The sequence below is a fragment of the Zosterops lateralis genome (assembly GCF_965231275.1).
Source record: "Zosterops lateralis genome assembly, chromosome: 20".
Lineage (NCBI taxonomy): Eukaryota > Metazoa > Chordata > Aves > Passeriformes > Zosteropidae > Zosterops > Zosterops lateralis.
In genome coordinates this window covers 4,185,021-4,206,821 of record NC_139780.1, presented here as the reverse complement: position 1 = coordinate 4,206,821, position 21,801 = coordinate 4,185,021, and the positions used below count along the sequence as shown (strand labels likewise).

General features: G+C 45.1%; 1 protein-coding gene across 1 annotated transcript in view; it reads left to right on the top strand.

The window, feature by feature from the left end:
- Positions 1-14,585, top strand: part of BRINP1 (BMP/retinoic acid inducible neural specific 1) — a 91,458-nt gene extending 76,873 nt beyond the window's left edge. Inside the window, exons 6-8 of the mRNA XM_083875934.1 lie at positions 1,672-1,908; positions 7,214-7,436; positions 13,219-14,585. Coding sequence (XP_083732060.1) covers positions 1,672-1,908; positions 7,214-7,436; positions 13,219-14,359 — 1,601 coding nt within the window. The 3' untranslated portion in view covers positions 14,360-14,585. The remainder of the gene's footprint in view (positions 1-1,671; positions 1,909-7,213; positions 7,437-13,218) is intronic.
- Positions 14,586-21,801: the final 7,216 nt, after the last annotated feature.

Sequence of the window (21,801 nt, the reverse complement as noted above, 5' to 3'; positions counted from 1 at the left end):
TTGAGATGTTTGTAGGGATGCTGTACTGGTCAGCTCTTTTCTCCTTCCAGTCCCCAACAGCAGTGCAGGAAAGGCAGCAGGATCTGTGCAGAAACAGTGTCTCTGAATGCCCGGCTGGAAATCCTTCCCTGTGCAAGTGTCACAAATACATTCCCAGCTGGAGGGTGCTCCAAGCTCATCCTGCCTGGAGGCTGCCAGTGGGGTCAGGCAGAGGGGCAGCTTGTGCCACCAGGCGTGGTGCTCACCCAGAGCAAGGGGGAGGGAACAGGGCTCCCTGTGCCTTCCACAGCCCCCTGAGCCCCCAGACCTGCCCTTCCAGAGGGGCCTCATTAAGGCTGAGGTGCTTCTCTGATCCCAAAGCAGAAGTGAAATGAAGGTCTCAGGGTCACCACCTGGTGTTTGTCTCTTGTCTGAGGTGAACACAACCCATCAGAGACAGGCCTGCACTCCTGAAAGGGGTCACAGCCCTTTTTGCCATTCCTGCACACCCTCATCCTCTGAATTATTGTCCTATTTCCATTCCAGTCCAGCGAGCTGTCAGGCAGGGATGTGTTAATTCAGCACAGCAGAAACACAAACAGATGGGTAATTGACCCACGTGCCTTCATTACACCCGAGCTCAGTGCCGCCCTTCAGGCCATAAACTCCCCTGCCTGCCTCTCCAAAGTCCCTGCCCTTTTCCAAGTGGGGTCCCCTGAAATCCCTGCTCAGAGTTACTGTCCTCTGCCTGCTGCACCTCAGACACTGACAGGGCCTGACAGGCAGGTCCTGCCAGGTAGAAGCAAACAGCTGTGAATCCTCAGGGATTTGCTCAGGGAGCCTGGGGGAGGACAGGATGGAAAACCACACACACACACACCGTGCACGGGGCACTGAAACTGCTATTGTGCCTCTGGTGCCTGAGCAAGGGTGAGCTTACACCAGTGCCTGCACAGATGGATGGATACACAAACACTGGCCATGGAGAGGAGGACAAGGGGATAGATCTCCCTGCTAATGTGAGTCTGCCAAGCAACACTGAAATCACCAGCACTAAATCCATTTGCACTTTTATAGGATTTGGCAGGTAGCCTTCCTAGCAGGGAGCGAGCTGCGAGGGCTCAGGTACCCAGCTCCTGTATTTATGCTGTGGGAGCTGGGCACTTAACTCTGCAAGGGTCTCTTATAAACCCCCTCTCGTGTTATTTTCCTTTCTTGTGTTTTCTGTTCCTTCTTATTTTCCCTTTCAATATGTATTTTCATTTTTTCTGTGGCACCAAACTCATTTAAGTGTCTCTCAAAACAGGTCAGAGCAGCATAATGCTCATTGCTTCTGAACTAGCACTTGGGTTCAGGAGACAAAAAATCAACACACCTGGGAATAAGGGAGGCTTTGCATTCAGGGCCTTTATGCTGTGCTGGGATCTGGGAATGGGAAGAAAAGGTGTTGGGGAAGGGGAAGTTTCTTGTCACCCTTCTCCCACAGAGGAGATGGGCTCTGTTCTCAGCTAAATCACTACTTGCCCTGGAGGATTGCAATCTGTACCTTCCTTATTCACGACAGCTCTTAACTCTTCACCATGACTTTCCCAAACTGTTAATGAAACGGGTTTGGAAAAGAGGAACAAATACCTGAAATGACTTTTTCATTTACTTTTTATTCCTCCCATAACCCTACTGTTCTCTCTGCAGGTCTCCAGATCATCTTCCCTCAATATTTACAAGAGAAGTTTGTCCAGTCTGCCTTGAGTTACATCATGTGCAATGGGGAGGGCGAGTACATCTGCAGGGACAGCCAGTGCGGCTGCCAGTGCTCCGAGGAGTTCCCCCAGTGCAACTGCCCCATCACTGACATCCAGATCATGGAGTACACCCTGGCAAACATGGCCAAGACCTGGACAGAAGCCTATAAAGATCTGGAGAATTCAGGTAACTGAGCAAGATGAACTTTTTTCAATTTGTGGCAGGTTGTATCAAGTTAAAATCTTTTATTCCTTCAGGATAATGCTCTAATTTGGCTAAAATGTAGACGATATTGAACTCAAAGCCAGGACCTTGGCCTTGAGGGAGTACTCTTTTTTCCTCTATTAAACACCTAACCCTAACCCAGATGGGAACACACACCACACATGGAATGATGTGCACAGGAATATTTTCCATGGAAGTATATGTTTGGTTAAAAATCCAATTTTTCATACCAAACCATCTCCAAATCTCTCTTATAATAGTTCTGTGGAGAAACATCCACCATATGAATGATGCAGAGATTGCTTTTCAGATTTGCATGAATGCTTTGTTCTGCTTTGGTGAAAGCAATTCAGAGGGAGGAGAGCACACAGGCCAGGTGAAACCTCCTTTGAGACAGGGAGAAGAAGGGAAAATGGCTCCTCTCTCCTGCAGGGCAATGTCTGGGCACATTTCTCTTTCCCACTTTCTCCCCAGGTGAGGCTGCGGGTGTCAGCGGAGTTTGTTCTGTGTTGATGCTGATAGTGTGAGTAGTTCACCCATAGTAGGTGTGTTGTACTCACAGGATACACACTCCTCTGGGCTTGAGGTAGGAAAGAGCAGCACTTTCAGTGAATTCTATCCTTTAGCAAGTGGCCTGCCTGCCCTGGAACCACAGGCACCAAACAGAACTTCATCAGGAGCCTGTCCTTGTGCTGACTCTCATCTTTCAGTCTTAACCAGCCACTTTCTGACACGTTTTCTTCAATGATTATTGTCACAACTGCCCAGATCTCCATGTCAGGAAGGAAAACTGTGAAAAAAGAACCATCTAGCTCAATTCAAGACAAATCTTTCATATGTTTTTCTTTTTTTCTTCATGTTGAAAGTCACCTTAATCCCTTTAGAGGCTGAAATGCAGAAGCCTGTGATGTTTCCTTGAAGGGCTGTTGAGGATTTGCTCCATACTTCAACACGTGGCCCCTGCTGGTGTTTGTGCTGCTGCACAGACCCTTATGTGCCACTCATGCTGTCACCCTGGTGCTCAGCTGAGCAGCCAGAGAGGGAGTTAATGGCCTGAGGCTAATGACCATCTTGACCAGACCCCCCCTGTGCACCCTGGGGAGCCACAGGGCTGGGCAGCTCCTGGAGCAGGTCACCAGCTAATGAGGTCAGATGTTTTCTGTGAGTTTTTATGGGTTCATGGATGGGGTGGGTATCACCAGGGCAAACCAGAAATGTGGATTTCAGGAGCTTTTGCCAGCTCAGTACCACACAAGTTTACAAGGATGACAGGCAGAGCCTGCCAGCACAGCCCTGGCACTGGTTATGTTGTTAGTTCTGGTAAAGGATTGTCAAAAAAAGGTGCTCAAGAGCCATAGGTTGGTGTCATCAAACCCCTTCCCTTCCCAGGGGATGTAACCCAGGCACTGAGAAGGTGGGAGCCCAGTGCAGAGGGGAGTTCCAGCCCCACGTTCTGTCCTTGCCGTGCTCCATCCCAGCACAGGCCAGGGTAGATAATTTCATTCAGGCTCCCTCCCCCTGAGATTTGAATGGGGGAAGGTGTTTTTCATTTGCCATGTTAAAGTGACATATTGCAGTGCAATTTCTGCCATATTCCACCCAGGGCTGGAGGCTTTTCAGAGCTAGATGGAGTGATTATCTTTATGTCTAAAGCTGTTGCATCTGATTCATCACTTTGATGCATCATGCGTGAACTTATCCTTTGAGATGGAAGTTGCTATCACAAAAGACTGCAGTATTAGTGTTTTGCTTCTTTGTTTTAATAAATATTCCCAATAACTAGAGGATTTTCTTCATTATGAACAGCAGAGGAGAAATCTCTGATGACATCTGAAGGCTTTTCCAATAAAGTGGACTGAAAGGCACAGGAGTGCTCTGAAAGCAAATACCATTTTGCACAGGAAGCTACTGAAAGTCCAGAACATTTGTATTCTGCTTCTGGTCTGTGTTGGATCCTCTGTTAATTTGAAAAAATCCTGCAGGGCGAATCAAGAGTTGCTGTGATTTGGAATAGTATCTTCAAAGTCAAGGAGGCTGCAGTGAACTGGAGCTGCTTTGAATCAGCTCAGGAGTTTTTTTAGCCCTGTGCTTCACTGCTTGTGGGTAAATTGAGAAAAATAACACTGCCTTATTCTTGGCATTTCAGAATGGCCGGTCAAAAAAATTCCGTGGTTGTGGATTAAAACAATCCCAACTTTTAATTAAGTCATTTGGTGGGGTTTTATTTGTTAATTTGTTTGTTTATTCAAGACTATTGCTTTCTGATGTAAATGGGATTTTTTTTTTCTTTTCTTTTTTAACACTGGCAAAAGGAAAATTGAATGTGTGAAAGAGATGTCTGCCCTGACAATTCCCTGTGGCGCCACTTGTGATGCTGAGTCATTGCCTTAGGGATGGGGTGACTTGGCAGAAAGAGGGGCCAAGCTGCATCACGGGAGGTGTAGTTCCAGCCCTCGGCAAGGCTTGCTGTGCAGAGGAATAAAATAACAACAAATGCAAACAGACTTGTTAATTAATTGGAATGTGTCAGGGTTAAGAATGAAGTATTCCCAGAAACAGAGAGTATCCCCAGCCATACCACTGGTTTTCAGGCAGAATTATAAATAAATATAAATAATGAAGAAACTATGCTGGGTTTAAAGCACTTTTTTTTTTTTTCTTTCTTTCTTTCTTCATCACTCCAATTTTAAACAACCCCGTCCAGCTTTTATTTTGCCAGATTTGCTGCTCATTTGTTTTTCCCCCAACGTTGCACTGCGGTAGCAAAATGTGCACACTGCACCGAAATTCCTGCCTTGCCCGTCTCGATGAAAAATGTAGCACATTCATCATCAGAGGGGAAAAAAGAGCCCGGGCTCCTGCACAAAAAGGCTTTTGAGGAAATTGATTTATAAGGGGCGGGAAGCAAATGCAAGGCTTTTACTGCTGAAAGGTACCCGGAGTAATCAGCATGGTCAACAGAAGCAATTATACCTGATGGTGGTTTCAGAGGCCCATGAAAAAGCAGAGTCAGGCTTGGGGAGGTAAAGGGGACTGGAGGCAGCATTAAAACCTGAGAGAAGACTAAAAAAAAAAAAATAATAAAAATCTCTTGGTTATCTTTGGGGGAGAAAGGAGACAAGCAGATGTCCCAGGGATGTTGGCAGTGCAGTGATGATGGTTATTTTTAGGGGGAGCTCGGTCACACCATGTGATGAGTAGGATGTGAACATCCATTTACCATCCATGTCAGGATGAGACTGACGAATGTACAGATAGCCTTTGTTAGGCAGTTAGGCATGAACTGCAAGTTGATGAATAACAGGAAATCTGTTATGCAAATATCTTTAACTTCGTGCTATAGGATGTAAATTATCTGGTCTGATTTTCTCCACTAATCCTATGGATTATTTCTTTCTATTTGAAAATATGTCAGCCTGTACAAGCTCTCTTTTTTCTTCTGAAAATAGGATGAAGAAATTAAAAAAAAAAACAAAAAAAAAAACAAAAAAAAAAGGATTGGGAAAGAATCAGAAAAAATGTAGATAGTGTAGAGGAAAAGATGGCTATACTTCTTGTTGAGTTGTTTGGGAAATTTATGGCAGGGTCCTAGTCCAGCCTCCCTCTAGAAGCAGCACCACAGCCAGCACTAGGTCAGGTCAGCCTTGGTTTTGTCTGGCAGAGTCTGAAATGAGAGATTTTTATACATCTCTGATCATGTTCCAGGGCTGCATTACCTCCAAGTGACAAAGTTTTTCACTAAATCATTTTAATTTCTCAAGCTGCAAACTGAGTATTGCTCTTTATCATACAGCAACTATCTCTGAAAAGAGGAGTTTTGTTCCTATCTGTGAGTACCTTTTGAGCAGTTGCTGCTGTAATTAAATATCCCTTGGCCTCTTCTTTAGCAAATGAAACCAGGGCAGCTCCCCACACCTGACTTGGCAGAACTTGTGCTCAGGCCCTGGAGCACCTCGGTGTCCCTCAGCTCTGCCCTCCCAGACTCTGTCCATCCCTTTTGGGTGGGTATTCCAGGTGGAGCAGTGCTAAGAAAAGGTGAATATCAACTTCCCCAACCAGCTGGATTCAGCCCAGGATGAAGTTTTTTTCCAGGATGTTGACCCACCCCATCCCTCAGGATGTTCCATAGCTGATTGTGCTGTGCCCACATATGGAGTTTTTCTCTCCCGGTACAAAAACATTGCTCTGGTGGTTATTGCATTTTATGGAGTTCTTATTGTCCCACTCATTGCATTTCTCAAGGTCTCACTGTGTCAAATATGGTTTTCTAGCATCCAAAACTGAATTATTTTCTCCCAAGAAAGTTGGAACCATCTGCTTTTTTTCCCATCTGAGGATGTCCCAGCCTGGTAATCAGAGTCTGAGCAAACCACCCTGCTCAGGTAGGAAGGGCTGATCAGAAACAGAAACAGTATCAGAATTTCTGATTGTGATTAAAAAAACCCAAACAAATTCTGCATAACAGTGGGGTGTTTTTTTTTTCATTATCAAACAAAATAAAATGGAAATAAAGTGATCAAAAAACAACAAACACAACAAACAGCAACATTGAGCAATATATTTTTTTATCAATTGGATTTGTTCCCTTTGGCTAAAATTGACACCTTTTGTTCTCACCCGAGCCCTGCAAACTATTTTATTTTATTTTCCTCATTCCAAAATGCAACTCATTTAACTTCAAATGGAGTTAAATTAGAGGTAAGAATCAGGATGCTCTTTTTAAAAAATGCGAAAGCAGGACATTTTAACAGCATCCAAACCTTTCCTCTGGGGAATTTTTAAAGCTTTGTTTTTCTCCTTTTTTTTTTAATTACACAGCAAAATGCTTTGCCTTCAACAACAAACAGCACTTCAGGAGCAGCTGAAAAACAATGTAAATGAGAACTCTTTAACTGACAATGATTACAACTCCCAGCTTTTTGTTTATAACCCTTAGACTATAACCTCATGTTCCAGGGAATTTTTTTTTTTTTTTTTTTTTTTTTTTCCCTCCGCCCTGTGCACTTTAACTGTGCTGTTTCACCTTCATATTCACTATGGAGTTTTGTGGGGTTTTTTCCTATATGGGAGCAGCAACAGCCATGGAATTAGTGGCTTCCAGGGGCAGAGTGACAGAGCAGCGAGTTAATGGACATCACCTTCCCCTGGCAGAGCTGATGGCCTCACCCATCCCTGCTCCTTCTCCACCCTGCTGATGAAAACCTTTGTAACCCCACTACACCCAAAACCCCCCTGTATCCTTCCCCATTTCTTCTGTGTGTTCCAGATGAGTTTAAATCCTTCATGAAAAGGCTACCTAGCAACCACTTCCTGACCATTGGGAGCATCCACCAGCACTGGGGGAACGACTGGGACCTGCAGAACCGCTACAAGCTGCTGCAGAGCTCGCTGGAAGCCCAGCGCCAGAAGATCCAGCGCACCGCCCGCAAACTCTTTGGCCTCAGTGTCCGGTGTCGGCACAACCCCAACCACCAGCTGCCTAGGGAAAGGTACCTCTGTCCTTCCTGGGGCGTGGGGGGCTGCTGGAGCTCAGCTTGGGTTTGGGTCTAACCCCAGCAAGGCTGTGTTTGGAGGTAGGGTGTGTGCAGGGGGAAATTTGTAACTGAATAACAGAACCAATATGATTCCAACAGAAGCTGTTTATTGTTCCCATGACATGGCAGATCTGGATTCTGTGTCTGCTGTCCATGTGGGCACATCTCTGGGTTGGCTGAGCTGCTTCTCCATGAGGCAGGCACACATCCTTCAGGACATCCAATTGGTCAATGTCCATCCTCATCTTGTGCTTCCCCCATTCAGGGTTTACATTTTTTTTGTGGGGACTTGTACAAATGCTTCCCCTATCCAGGGTTTACATTTTTTTTGCAGATAGTTCTTCAGGCTCTCTTCTTATTTTTGATCCTGTTGTTTTCTCGGTAACTTTAATGACTTCCTGAAAGCTCTAATAACAAACCTACAGGTAGTTTGATAATATTATTCACAACCAGTTTGGCTGGTGCATCAAAAAGGCCTGTTATACAGATACACTGCTACAGGTGTGTTGGCATGGACACCTGTGGGAAACAGTAAAACCTGAGAGCAGGTTGAAATCCCTGGAGGTGTAGGTAGCTTTTGTCACATTCCTGACTACACTCACGTCCCTTCCTTGTGGTTTTACCTACCCAGGGGAAGGGCATCCCTTACAGGGTATAGCTTATTCTTTAAGCTCTGAAAGAATGTGTTTAGTCTGTTCTGCAGGCTAAGCTGCTTTTTTTGTGGTTTTCCCTCAAGATCCACAGCCAAGCTTTCAGCCTCCACTTGCTGTCAAAAGAGACATGTGGAGCACAAGGTGCTTCGGCCCGTTTTTGGATTGTGCTCCTCAGTATCTCCAGAGTGAAAGGAGAAGCTTTAGTTTCACTTGGAATGCATCACATTTTTTCTGTGAGATGCAGCGTGAACCTGTAAAACCTCACTGAGCTGGAGCCTTGCAAGGGTATTACAGCTGGAGAGAGCAGATTTTCCATTACTGCTGCAGTAACTATTGATATCTAATAATCCCCTCCTGCTGGCTCCTTTCAGCCCTAACCTGTGGCTGAGCTTGCTTCAAGTCATTTTTGGAGATTAGCATTTCTGGATTTTAATAAACATCTCTTGCTGTGTAGTTCTACATTGTGTGGACTGAAGCAATGTTGAAAATCTTGGGGGGGAAAAGAAGAGTCTGAGTGCCTTTTCTTCCATACTTCTCTTGGAAGGGTCAGGCCAAGTTAATATTTGAAGAGAAACTGTTTGTCCACTTCCTTCATTACCTAAATATTCAGTTTCAAGACAAAATTGACAGATTGACTGCTGTCTACTGCTCTCATCCAGCTCCCTGGCTGCTGAACACACTGACTTCTTCATTTCATCAGTGTGCAGCTCAGAAAACCCTTCCAGGGCTTAACACCTCTTTAATTACCAAGAAATCTCATGTTTCTAGACAAAGATTTGATGGACTTACTAGGGATGAGGAGAAATATCTATTAAATGTAAGAGATTATGAAATAAAATCTTTGGAGAGCTTCCTAAACCTGGCCCATCCCTGCCAACTGGCTGAGCTGTTCTGACCAGGCTGAGTGCTGGAGGAGCCACAGGCACGTCCAGGGTGGAGTTTTTAGTTGTGTCACAGCAACAACAACAACAAAGTGAAGCAGCAGTGAGGAAATCTCCGTCCAACCATGTTGCTCTGAAACATTCAGAAAAAATATATCTTCAGCATTTATCATCTATTTAAAAAACCCAGCCAAGCAGAAAGGGAGCCTCCAACTACTACAATGAAATCTGGGGGAAGGAGGGTGGAATGGATGATGGCAGATGGGTTTTTAACTGACTGATGTGCTTGATTTGTTTAAGTCAACATCAGCAGGCATATTATCATTTCTTTTCTTGTTTGTCATTCTGCATCTGCAGCTAGGCAGGGGAGCAGTGTGGTAGGAGCTCTGTAGGAAGAGGTGCAACCCATCTTTCTCCTCACAGAGATGGGAAATACTCTCATTTTCTAATTGTTGCTGTACAGAATGACAGAGGCTTATCAAGCATGCCAGTGGCTTTGAAAGGATGGCATGGTTCTATTAAGAGCAAGCCTCTCTCTCTTTAATACACATAATTGTAAGCCTGCATTATACATTCAAGGGCAATGGAAAAAAAAAAAAAAAAAAAAAAAGCAATGAGATTGCTGTTGATTGTCCTCAGGGAAAGGAAGAGATGGTGTTTCCAAAAGGAAGATAAGAAAGGGAGAGTAAGGATTTCTGGCAATTAGGCTGATTCTCCATGACCCTTCGCAATGGCTAAGGAGACAGGAATATCTATATCTAAATATCTATCTATCTATATATCTATATATATCTATATATCTATATATATATATATATATACATACCTACATATCTATATATCTATATAGATATATTTTATCTATAGAAATATAGATAAAGATATAGATACATGGATATGTAGGTATATAGATATATAGATACTTAAATATTTGGTCTGTACTTTTGTCAAAACCCAGGGAAGGTTTATAGGTTTAAAACAGAGGTAAATCTGTTGGTTTAAAAAGGAGACCACTCCTCAGTTAATAAAACTTCCATGTCGAATGATCACCTGTAGTTTTATTTTAAAGCACTGGATGTAAAATAGAAATAACATCCAATGGAGAGAGGGGTTATGCATGTTCTGGCCTTCAGCCAAAATACATCTCAGCTGCTGAGAATAAAAATAGCATTTTTTACTTCACTGTTCCGTACAGAAAACCCAAAAGTACCCCCAGAGCAACTAGCGCTGGTTGGAAAGTGAAAAGTGAGTTTGAAAAGGAAATTTTTAAAGTCCCTGCCTTTTTTTCCTTGCAAATAAAAAAACCCCAAAGATCTGTCTGGCTCCCTGCTCCCAGCATTGCCAGGGAACCACATGTCCAGTGAGCAGCAGTCAGAAAACTCCACAAAGGAATTCTCAGTCAGAGCTTGGCCTGCAGGTCATGTTTGTTTTCACTTTAGAATCATGGAACCACTGAGGGTGGAAAAGACCTCCAAGATCATTGAGTCCAACCTGTGTGTGATCCCCATCTTGTCACCCCAACCAGAGCAGTGAGTCCCACATCAAGGTGTCCCTTGGACACCTCCAGGGGTGGGGATTCCCACCACCTCCCCAGGAATACTTTAAATAAAAATCAGTGGCTGGTCTGGTACTGGTTTTCAGCTGTTAAGCAGTGGATCTTTCCAGCATCCTCCTGCTCTGACACCCCTCAGGTACAATGCCATGAGCCTGAGCCATCAGAGGGGTGTATTTTTAAAAGTTACCTCCTGTCAGCAGAAGGGCTTTGGCTGGTCCTGTGTATATTCTTAACCTGTCCCAATTGCAGGAAAAAAATGGGGTAATTTATAGCACTTTACTTCTCTCTCACTCTCTCACACTTCCCATTGACGTGTTTGTAGTCGATGCCCGGCTCTGCCCTGGATTCTGCATTTTTATTTAATTACATCCTTTATTGCTGCCATCAGCAGATGGTGGGTAGTCTCTTGTTTCATTTTCTTCTTGGTTTTTTTAGTCCTACTTGTGTCTTTGCTGAAAGCTAAGACATACACACACAACAAAAAACAACCTCCCTTCCATCCTCCACAAAGTTCATCTGGGGAACAGGAAATTTACTGGTGTCTATTGCAAGATATCAGCTGTGGCTTCTTTCCCACTTTATTCTGCTGGCTCTGTTAGTATAAAGAAGGACAGAACTACCCAGTGTTTTTTTTTTCCTAAGACAGAACACAGAATGTGGTCACTTTGCTCTAATTTATACTGTGTCCACTGCTATGGCCTGGCAGCCCTTGGCCCAGGAATTCAGGGACATTATCAACACCTAAAACCTGTGTAAAGCATCAATCCTGCACTGCACAAATCCAGGTGCATTTGACTGGCTTTCCAAACAAGAAGCACAAGGCTTCAGATGGGTGAAAACATATTTGTATTGGTGAAAAATGAGCAAGAATTCACCTGTGAGCAGCCTCAGGCCTCTGGGATGGTTTGGAAATGCTTGTTGCTGTCAGCTTGTGCCTGTGTTTTGCTGTGCTGTTCCCTCCTCTCCAAGGCAGAGCTGTCCCAGGAATCATGATGAGCCCTGTGCACTTTTTTGAGAGATCAGGACTATCAATGTCTCCCTCTACAGCAGATATTTATGGAGGTCACTGTCTTGCTCCCAAGCTCCCCAGCCAGCCTTGTCCAAGAGCTCCTCTTGGCTGGGAACAGGGGAAAGTGACCCTGGCAGCCCCATACCACAGGAAGAATGTGAAAATTGTCTGCTCCCACATCCAGCACTTCAGAATTTTTCTTCTAATGCCCTTCCTTTATTCCTCATCCTCTTTTTCCCTTCTTTTAAATCCTTTTCTTCCTGCTTCTCATTCATCCCTTTTCTCTTTCAGTTGTTGCTGTTGCAGTTTTTCCCTTTCTCCACCCGTTACTCCTGCCCACTGCGTTTCTCTCTCATTTTCCCTTTTACCTGCACATTTTCCTCTCCTTCTTTCCCAACCTTTCTGCTTCTGCTCCTTGATTATTTCTTTTCCTTCCAGTGCTTTCCTCTGTTTTACACTCTCATCCCTCCACTCTCTCCCTCCCCCTAATCATCTTGCTGTTCTTTGCTGCTGTATCATTTAATGCCTTCTTTGATACAGCCTACAGCTTAATGATTATTCGGAGGTCAGGCGATGCAGGTGCCATGAATTTCACTAATCCAGCTCTGAGAGCCTCTGTCCATAATCACTCCTCTCGTTCTACAGGGGCTGAATCCTAATTTGTCATTAGCCAGTCCTCTCACTGCAGCACTACCAAGAACTTTTTGCCCAGAGGAGACAATGAAGTATTCATTAGCCAGAGGGGAGGAGGAGGGGAGGGAGCAGCGGCTGCACAGAGGGTTCTGCTCAGGGCTGCTGAGAAAGGAGTCGCTGTACCCAGCTTTCCTGGGGCAGTGGGAAGGGGGAAAAAAAGGGGGAAACGAGGCAACGTGGCAAGTGGGCTGTGCAGAAAGTGAATGTGGGTTGCAGTGTCGTTTTCTAGGAGTCGTTCCAGGGCTGCAGGATGTGGGGTTGAAGGTGCTGATCCAGCAGCTGTGGGAGTGGTGGGGCTCAGGGGTGGGTGAGTGGGGCTAATTTTAAGGGAGAGACTCTGAGAGGTGGTTAATTAGAAGCAGTCTTTGGGTTTTTTTTAAGGAGGAATAGTTTTAGCAACTTTGTGCATCTTGGCTTCCATCCTCTTTTCTACTGTTCTGAGCTCTGCATCATAAGCAGAGGTTGCTGCTTACTTTGCCTTGCCTTGTTATGGGTCTGATTTTAGAGGGTGGGGCCAATTGCCAATGATCTGAAGAGCAGTTTTCTCCTCCTGGGAGTTCTGCTGCCCTTGTGATGTCTGATAGCCCCAGAGCCTCTGGCATGGCTTTATCAGCTCCATTCCCATGTCACTGTGGCACTGCTGGGATCCTTGGCAGGACACAGTGCCTGTCGCAGCTCCTAGTGAAGAGAGAGAGCTCAGATGAGCATTTCTAACTGGTAGAAATTTCTTAGATGGCTTTTGCTCATCACCAAAGGAGTAAGCAGCAGATGAAAGATTCAGTCTAGAAATAGACTGGAATAGCTCCCAGATGCCACGGCAGGGCATCGATGTTCCGAGAGCTCTGCCTCAGACACATCCCTGCAAACACTGTAGCTCCAGCAAGATGCCAACACCGAGTCCCTGTGAGGCCTCAGAGTGTTAATTCTTCCTTCTCCCCACCCGCAGGACGATACAGGAATGGCTTACCCGAGTCCAGTCCCTGCTCTACTGCAATGAGAACGGGTTCTGGGGGACCTTTCTGGAAAGCCAACGGAGCTGCGTCTGCCACGGCGGCACCAGCCTGTGCCAGCGGCCCATCCCCTGCATCATCGGGGGCAACAACAGCTGTGCCATGTGCAGCCTTGCCAACATCTCCCTCTGCGGCTCCTGCAACAAGGGCTATAAGCTTTACCGAGGCCGCTGCGAGCCCCAGAACGTGGACTCGGAGCGGAGCGAGCAGTTCATCAGCTTTGAGACGGACCTGGACTTCCAGGACCTGGAGCTGAAGTACCTGCTGCAGAAGATGGACTCTCGCCTGTACGTGCACACCACCTTCATCAGCAACGAGATCCGCCTGGACACCTTCTTCGACCCGCGGTGGCGCAAGCGCATGTCCCTCACCTTGAAGAGCAACAAGAACAGGATGGACTTCATCCACATGGTGATCGGGATCTCCATGCGCATCTGCCAGATGCGCAACAGCAGCCTGGACCCCATGTTCTTTGTCTACGTCAACCCGTTCAGCGGGAGCCACTCGGAGGGCTGGAACATGCCCTTCGGGGAGTACGGCTACCCGCGCTGGGAGAAAATCCGCCTCCAGAACAGCCAGTGCTACAACTGGACCCTGCTGCTGGGCAACCGGTGGAAAACCTTTTTTGAGACCGTCCACATCTACCTACGCAGCCGGACTCGGCTGCCCTCCCTCCTGCGCAACGAGACTGGCCAAGGGCCCGTGGACCTTTCCGACCCCACCAAGCGCCAGTTCTACATCAAGATCTCGGACGTGCAGGTCTACGGCTACAGCCTGCGCTTCAACGCCGACCTTCTGCGCAGCGCCGTGCAGCAGGTCAACCAGTCCTACACGCAGGGCGGGCAGTTCTACTCCTCCTCCTCCGTCATGCTCTTGCTGCTGGATATTCGGGACCGAATCAACCGCCTGGCGCCTCCGGTGGCCCCGGGGAAGCCGCAGCTGGATCTGTTCTCTTGTATGCTCAAGCACCGCCTGAAGCTCACCAACAGCGAGATCATCCGGGTGAACCACGCCCTGGACCTGTACAACACCGAGATCCTCAAACAGTCCGACCAGATGACAGCCAAACTCTGCTAACCCCTGGACTTAGCAATGGACACCTTGGTGATCGAGCCTTTTGATGTAAAAAAAAAAAAGAAATAAAACAAACAAACAACAACAAAAGACAAAAGCAAAAAAAAAAAAAAAAAAAAAGGAAAAAAAGAGAAAGAAAAAAAGTAAAAAAGAAGGAGGAAAAGTGGGGGGAAAGGAAAGGAGAGAAAAGGGGAAAATAAGATTTGTAAAATGTAATTAATATACAAAAGAGGAAAAAAAAAAAAGAGGAAATTCTTCATTTGTTGAAAACTAAACCCGTTCTAGCAGCTGTATAAAACTGTCAGGCATGTTTGTTATTTCTATAATCCGTCATAAAAGGGTAACACCGTACTCTCTCTTGACCTTGGGGGTGTTGCTTGCGAGTCCTCAGGGGCAGCAGAGGAAATAAAGGGAGGAGCAGAGAGAGGGGCAAACTTCTGTACTGAACTGTCAAGTTTTCTGCTATGCAGGTGCCAAGACAAAGAGACATACAAAAAAAAAAAAAAAAAAAAAAAAAAAAAAAAAAAATTAATCAAAGCAAACAAGCAAACAAAGAAAGAAGAGTTATATGTAAATGTAAAAGAGCTACCATTATTCCTATAGTGGGAGTAAATGGTTAAAGATAAAAGATATTTCTTCTGTTGAGATTTATGCCAGCTTTATGTTGAGTTATTCCCACAGCCTGTGCTGAGCTTTGCTGGAGGACAGGAGGGGATAGCAGCCCTTGGGGAGTAAAACTGGTGCCTCCTTGGCAAGACCACACAGAAAAGGTGGAGAGGGTGGGTGCAGGACTCAGGGGTCCTCCCTTTGGGATTTCCATCTTGGAAGACGTTTCACCAGAGGTAGAGGCTCAGCAGATGCTGGAAAATGGGATGTGTTGGGTTGTTCAGCTTGACCTGCAGTTTGTGCCCTGCACTGGGTTGGTGCTGCCATCAGTGGTGCCAGAGGAGGAGCAGCACCTGTAAATCTTCACCCACTCATCTTTCAGGCCCTTCTACATAGTCCCTTAAAGCAGAGAAAGCCAAAATCATAAAGGCAAAGCTGAGTTTGTCTTTCTGTCTCAGGTGCTGGGTTTGCCAGTAACGCTGGGTAACCCTCATCACCCCAAAAACTAAAGCACAATGCAAGGGAATACATTTCCAAGGAAACCTGGAGACACTGAAGGGTACATAGGTCATTTTTGTTCACTGGGAAAGGAAAAAAATCCTTTTTACTTTCTTATGTTTCTGTGGCTGTGAATAATATCCTTGTCTCACTTACACTTTGTCCACAAAAAAAAAAAATACAGCAAATATATGAAACATTTTATTAAAATATATGCAAAATTAGTAAAAGGGAGGGGTGGGAGGGAAGAGCACAATAACCAAACCTACCCTGAGTTTGCAAGTATAAAGCCAAATTAAAAAGAATTGAGTTATAAAAAAAAACCAACAACAAACAAACCTAAAATAACCAAAAGGTGGGTAAAATTTTTTGGCATGTGTGTGGACATGTGTTTGGATTTAAACAAAAAATAGGATGTTGAATGGAGTGTGTGAATGAAGGATCAGCTGAGCTGGGTGATGAAGCCTGAACACTGTGGGAGGTGAGTAGTGAGGTGTTTCTCTTAATTTCACTGGTTTTTTTAAGCTGAAGTTGATTGAGAAGTGCTAGTGACAGACTGGAATTCCTGCCCTCCAGAAAGGGAGAAATAAATCTCTGATCCTGATGGCTTCCAGAGCTGGAGGAGCATCCTGGGGAAAACAGTTCTGAGCAAGGGGCACAGTCCTGATCCAAAGACCAAGATTCAGGTTTGGCTCAAGATTTAACACTTTGATTCAAATGATCTCAAAACAGTCTTGTAGGAGTTTTGACTTTATTTGAAGACTTGGGCTGAGATTCTGAGAGTAACATCAGTTCTGGAAAAACCTGAATGCAGAGTGGTGCTGGTCGTGTGACACCAGGGACTTGGGCAATTAGGGCTGGTTTCAGGTTTAATTTGTATGATTTAGGTTGTTCTCATCCAAATTTCCTGAAAAGGAACTGGATCCCTTAAGGAAAATACACATTCACTGACTGTTGCTCAGGACACCAACATAACTGACCTCTCCTGCTGAGCTACCAATTGAGGGCATGTGAGAAACAATTTGGGTAATCAGTTAAACCCCAAAAAGGGGGATTAGTCACAAATGTCTATCCAAGAATGGGTATCAGAAGAAGAGCTGGGTGAATTAAACAGCAAGGATGTTTATAGGGACATTTCCTTTAGTAGTAGCTTTTTTTTTTTCCCTACTGTGTATCAAGATCTCTCCCCTGGTCAGTCCACACTGAGAGGCTCAGGTTGCCCATTTTTCTCAGTGTTTGTTTTTCATTTGCTTGGTCTTTGCTTTGTGTAGCAGAAAATCATATTAGACCTCACCATTCCAGGAGTGTTCTTTATAGATGTGACATTTCTGCCTCAGCTTTCTGATAAGAGAACATTTGGCAGCAATCGTATGCATGGAGGTGAGTTTTAAGCAAATAGTAGAGAGTATTCATGGGAAATGAATGTCAAATTTGTAATTATCAGTAGAAATAATGTTCCTGACAGTTACATCCATCTAAGCAGGGAATAGAAATGTACTGTTTAAATTACATGTATGACCCAAAGAGCTGACACTTGAAAGAGCTATGGTTATAGCTCTAAAAATACTGACTGCTGCTTCTGAGCAGCCCGAGCTGCAGCCTGCATGCAAGGATGGGATTTGCTCATGGCTGGGGATAGTGGCCGTGCCAACACGGAGTGAAATTAATTCGATAAATTCTTTCCTTTGAGATAAGGATCCAGGTCTGGGGAGTAGAAGCCAAAGAAGCTGCAATTAAATCTCAGATCTCATGGGTAACTAGCAACACATTACCTAAATCTCGCCTGGTGTTTGTGGCACTGGAAGGGATCAAATCCATTGCCCTCATGTATCTTTAATGATACCTTGGGATGAGCAGCCCTCAGCATTTACTGCCTTCAGCAATGGGGGCAGCTCCATAAACCTTAAGGAAGGTTTTGGGTGCCAACACCACATTAAATCCTGGCTGGCCCATCCAGAGCCAAGTGGGTGGCCTGGAGCTGAGAGAGGCATGTGAGGTGACATTCCCATGGTGGCTGGGAAAGGGAAAGCTGGAGTGTGAGGAGAGGGAAGGAGTTTTAGCATAGACACGCTGTCAGCATGTGGAACTCACCTTGGGAGTACGTGATGGTGCACCTGGATATGATGGCATGTCAACTCCACAAAGTGCAGCCACGTTCCAACACAGCTACGTAAAATTTTGTGAAGGGATGCAGCAAAAATGTCAAGAATAAAGTCCCACATCCTTCAAGGTAGGGAAGATGAAGTTATTTGGCAGCTCAAGCACCGTTTTGGGCTCACTGAGAAAATGGACAAAAACCCCAAACGAGCCAATCAAATGTGGATGATTGCTTTTGATGGTAGGAAATAAATTAAACAGGGCACATGCTCTGCTTCCACTGCTCAACCCCTAAAGCCCTTCCCCAGGTAAGGGGCAGTCTGTGACAGCCAGATCCAGAAACATCCCCCAGGTGCGTTTTAGGGATTTTGTTCTCCAGGGAATAGGAGATGTGGAGTCATCTGGCATCAGTCTCAGCCAGAGAAAGCAGTTCAGATCCCTCAGAGAGGCCATGCCAGTGCTGCAGTGGGGTTAATGGGCTCCTGAGGAAATGATGGCCATAAAAACGTGTTTGACAAGACAATGACTGGAATGGAGGGTAATTAACAGAGCAGAATTGGGTGGGACCCAGAGAAACCCTTTGCCATAAAACTCGACCTGAATGGTCACTGGATACTTTGCAGAATTTAATGATAAAAGGGATGTTCATGCTCTCAAGTCAGAGGAACCATTCTCTGACTGAATGAGAACAAACCCAGATTCCTTCTCTGGCATGAGAAGGAGTTAGGGAGCAATCCATCAGATTGTCCAGCTCAGCTAATAGAGATGCTCCTACCAATTCAGGACAGATACTTGTCCCGTGCTGACATTAAATTAGGGACTACATGAAAGCTGGAGCTTCCAAATAACCCAGGGGGAAAAAAAAAGAAAAAAGCCAATGCCAGGTGTCCCAAATCCAAAGCATGGAAAAAGCAGCAGGTAGGGCAGAATCCTGCTTCCCTTCAGATGCAGAAGATTTCTAGGACCATTTTCCTCCAGCCACGTGACAGAAATTCATTGGGAGCTTCCTAAGAAACCTGCTCCTTTTAAATTATTCAAATTTCGACTCACCAGCCGGTGTGGCAGAAAGCAAAAGACGTCAGCAAGTCCTATTAACATGCTGATGGTATGGCTTCAGGAGTGTGCAGAATGTCCATTTGGATCAGGGCTAAGAGCACAGCATGGAGTTGCCATGGAAACGTGGGGAGGCCATTAATTAGCTCTCACATGGAATCGTCAGGGAGAACCTGGACCTCAGCAGCTTTGGCCTCCTCAGGGGCAAAGGGCACAGCCCCAGAGACCCCCCCAGTCAGGCCCAGTGACCCCAGCACAGCTCCAAGAACAGCCCCGTGCTGGAGTAGGAGTGTCCTCTTGAAGGGATGAGAAGGAGGTGGACAAGGAAGGGGAGGGGGCAACAAGCACAGAAATAGATAAAAGACGGACATAATTTCCCCTTTTCCCTGTCCCTTCCCTTCCAGGAAGCCTGGCTGTTCTTGCAGAGAGGAACACAAGAGATCTGCTGCTTTTTGAGCTGACAAGGCTCATGCCAGTGACCTCGAACAAGTCAAGAGTGCCCCAAGGCCCTGGCAAATCCAATTAATGGAATTTGCATCTTCTTGGGCACAGCTGGGCTGAGGGAACTCCAACACTCCCTAAAGCCATCCTGCTCCCTAAAGCCATCCCAGGCCACACTAAACCAGGAATCCCTTTCCCCAAAGTGAAACATGGGCAAGTAAGAGAGGCTTCTTGGCCACTTGCCCAGCCTCCCTTCAGAGCCAGAATCCTGTAAGCAAGCTGTGATGGACTTCAGCTGCCATGGATGGGATGCTCTTTTTAGCTCTTTAGCCCACTTGCTAAAACATGGCTCAGGAGGACATTTGGCAGATGGTGCCTCCTGCACAGGGGTGTAGCAAGATCCCCAGCCTGGCTGCTCAGTCCCAGTGCTGCAGGAGACACTGCCAGCTCTGTGCTCTGCCTCCTAAAGCACTTTCCTTGAGGGATTTACCCTCCTTGGAAGGAAGAAATGGCACAAGGAGGAGGTGCTGCAAGTCTGAGAGCAGAGGCACAGGGGGATGGTCTGCGGTGGGTGTTCTGGGGAGACACGGCAGACAAGGCATGAGGAAGTCATGGGGGAGACACTTCCATGTTCTTTCTACCTTGGAAGGTTTGAAATCATACACTGGAGCCAATCAGATTATATTATTATATTATTATATTATTATATTATAATATTATTATATTATTATATTGTTCCTGTTGGAGCCAGTCAGATTACAGACTTCTTGCCCAAGAATCCCCATATCAATTATCTCACGCCCACAATTTCTTCGCCTTAATCTAAATGTTCTCCTAATGTCACCAGAATTTTTATTCATCTGTGAATTAAATAAATATGGAAACCAGTGAGGACTAAAATACTATATAAAAGCTTTGTTGGACACTTCAGTCCTTCCGCCTGAATTTTTAACCAGAACAAAGTGGGTGGTTTGTACAAATACATTGGTCAACCAAACCTTCCTTCAGTGTAATAAGAAAAAAAAAGCAAATTATCCAAGTCTCTGTCCTCTGGATATTAAAAGCATTTCCAGAAACAGCCCCAGGTACTCTAACCCATCTTTGATAACCACCCTGAGGATTTATCTGTAGATCTGTGCAATCTCCAGGTGGCTCCTGTCCACCTCCAGCACTTGCTTGTGCAAGCCAAGAAGGAAATTTGACCTTGTGTAGAGCCCTTAAAAAAACAGGCCATGAGTTCCTCCCCAGGAGAACTACAAAAGGTCTAGCTGGAAAAAAATCACCACAGCAGCAGAATCTGTGGAGAACTGAGATCTGCTGAGGTGACCCTGAAGAGACACAGGCAGGCACAAAAGAAATCAGAATGCTGACCTCAGTGCTCAGGGAAGACTCCTTTCACTCCCCCAGCTCATCTTATCTCTCATCACCTGCTCGTTTCAGTTTTGGCTCAGTGATGAACAAAGCCAGCCCATTACATATATATATATACACACATATATATATATATATATGTATATGTATATATATAAAACACATCATGCAAGCATAGCTTAAAATAATATTTTAGTGCTGAAAAAGTCAAATAAACAGGGAAAAAAAACCCAACAAATTGAAATGGGAAAAGCACACCAACTCATTTTGTTTATTAGGGATGTTTTTTTGCCAGTGATAAATTGCTGTGAGATACCTTAATTTTTAACTACACAAGAGCTTGAGGTAGAAAACGTCCAACTGAATCTTTTTGGCTGAAATTTTAGGTATAAAAAAATAGTTTAAAGTCAAGATTTCTTGACTGACAAATGTGGGAGGGGGGTATTACTTTTTGAGAATCTGAGTTAGCCCTGTGTTTTATGGCTGTCAGTCATGTTGTCTAAGACATAGATTTGTCTAAATAGGAAAGAGAAGTTCAGCTGGGGTGATTTTCCAAGATGCTCACACGTCTCCTCAAACAGGGTGTGCCAAGGGGAGCTGAAGGTCAGGAGTTCTCAAAGCTGCTGCCAGGAAGAGCCTGGACTGTGGTGCTGCTGAATTCAAGGGAGGGAGCCAAGAGCCTGACTGTGACATCAGAAGGACAGAAACACAATTACACCTCCTGTGTTTTTATATGCAGGTTTCTCTGAAGTTTTGATATGTGTATATTATTGATCTCCTAACTTATTAACAGACATCTATTAATTTATCTATTAATTCAGTGAACGTCCAGGAATGAACACAATGAGGCTTGGATTGTCACATAGCCCTCAAAATGTAGATTAATAGATAAATTAATAGAGGTAAATTAATAAAAAAAATTAAGGTTGCCACTTACCCAGACATGGTGAGTTTAGGACTACTCTGATTTTATAGGTGGGTAAAAGAAGTTTAAAATGGGAGGAGACTGACTTGCTATGGGCAGAGCCTGCATAGAATGTGACCAGAGCCTCTCTGGAGTCTCAGGCTAAGCCTGATCTTTGAAGATGAGGATAGATGAAGATGAAGATGAAGGTGAAGGTGAAGGTGAAGATGAGGAGAATGTCAGTGTGGGAATGGTTATTCCACGTGTGCTTTATTTCCACAGCCATTCCTGCTGTCTGACTGCCCCACTCCCACAGGCAGTGACAGTGACCTTGAGAAAGGTGTAGAATGCTGTGCTGCCACAATGTGGGTTTTGTTTCAGACTTCTCACATCCCAAATGCTCAGGTCCAGCCTGAAAGAACAGTCTTCACCTGATTTTGGGGTAAAGTGACCCCCATGACAGAAGTTTCCTGGA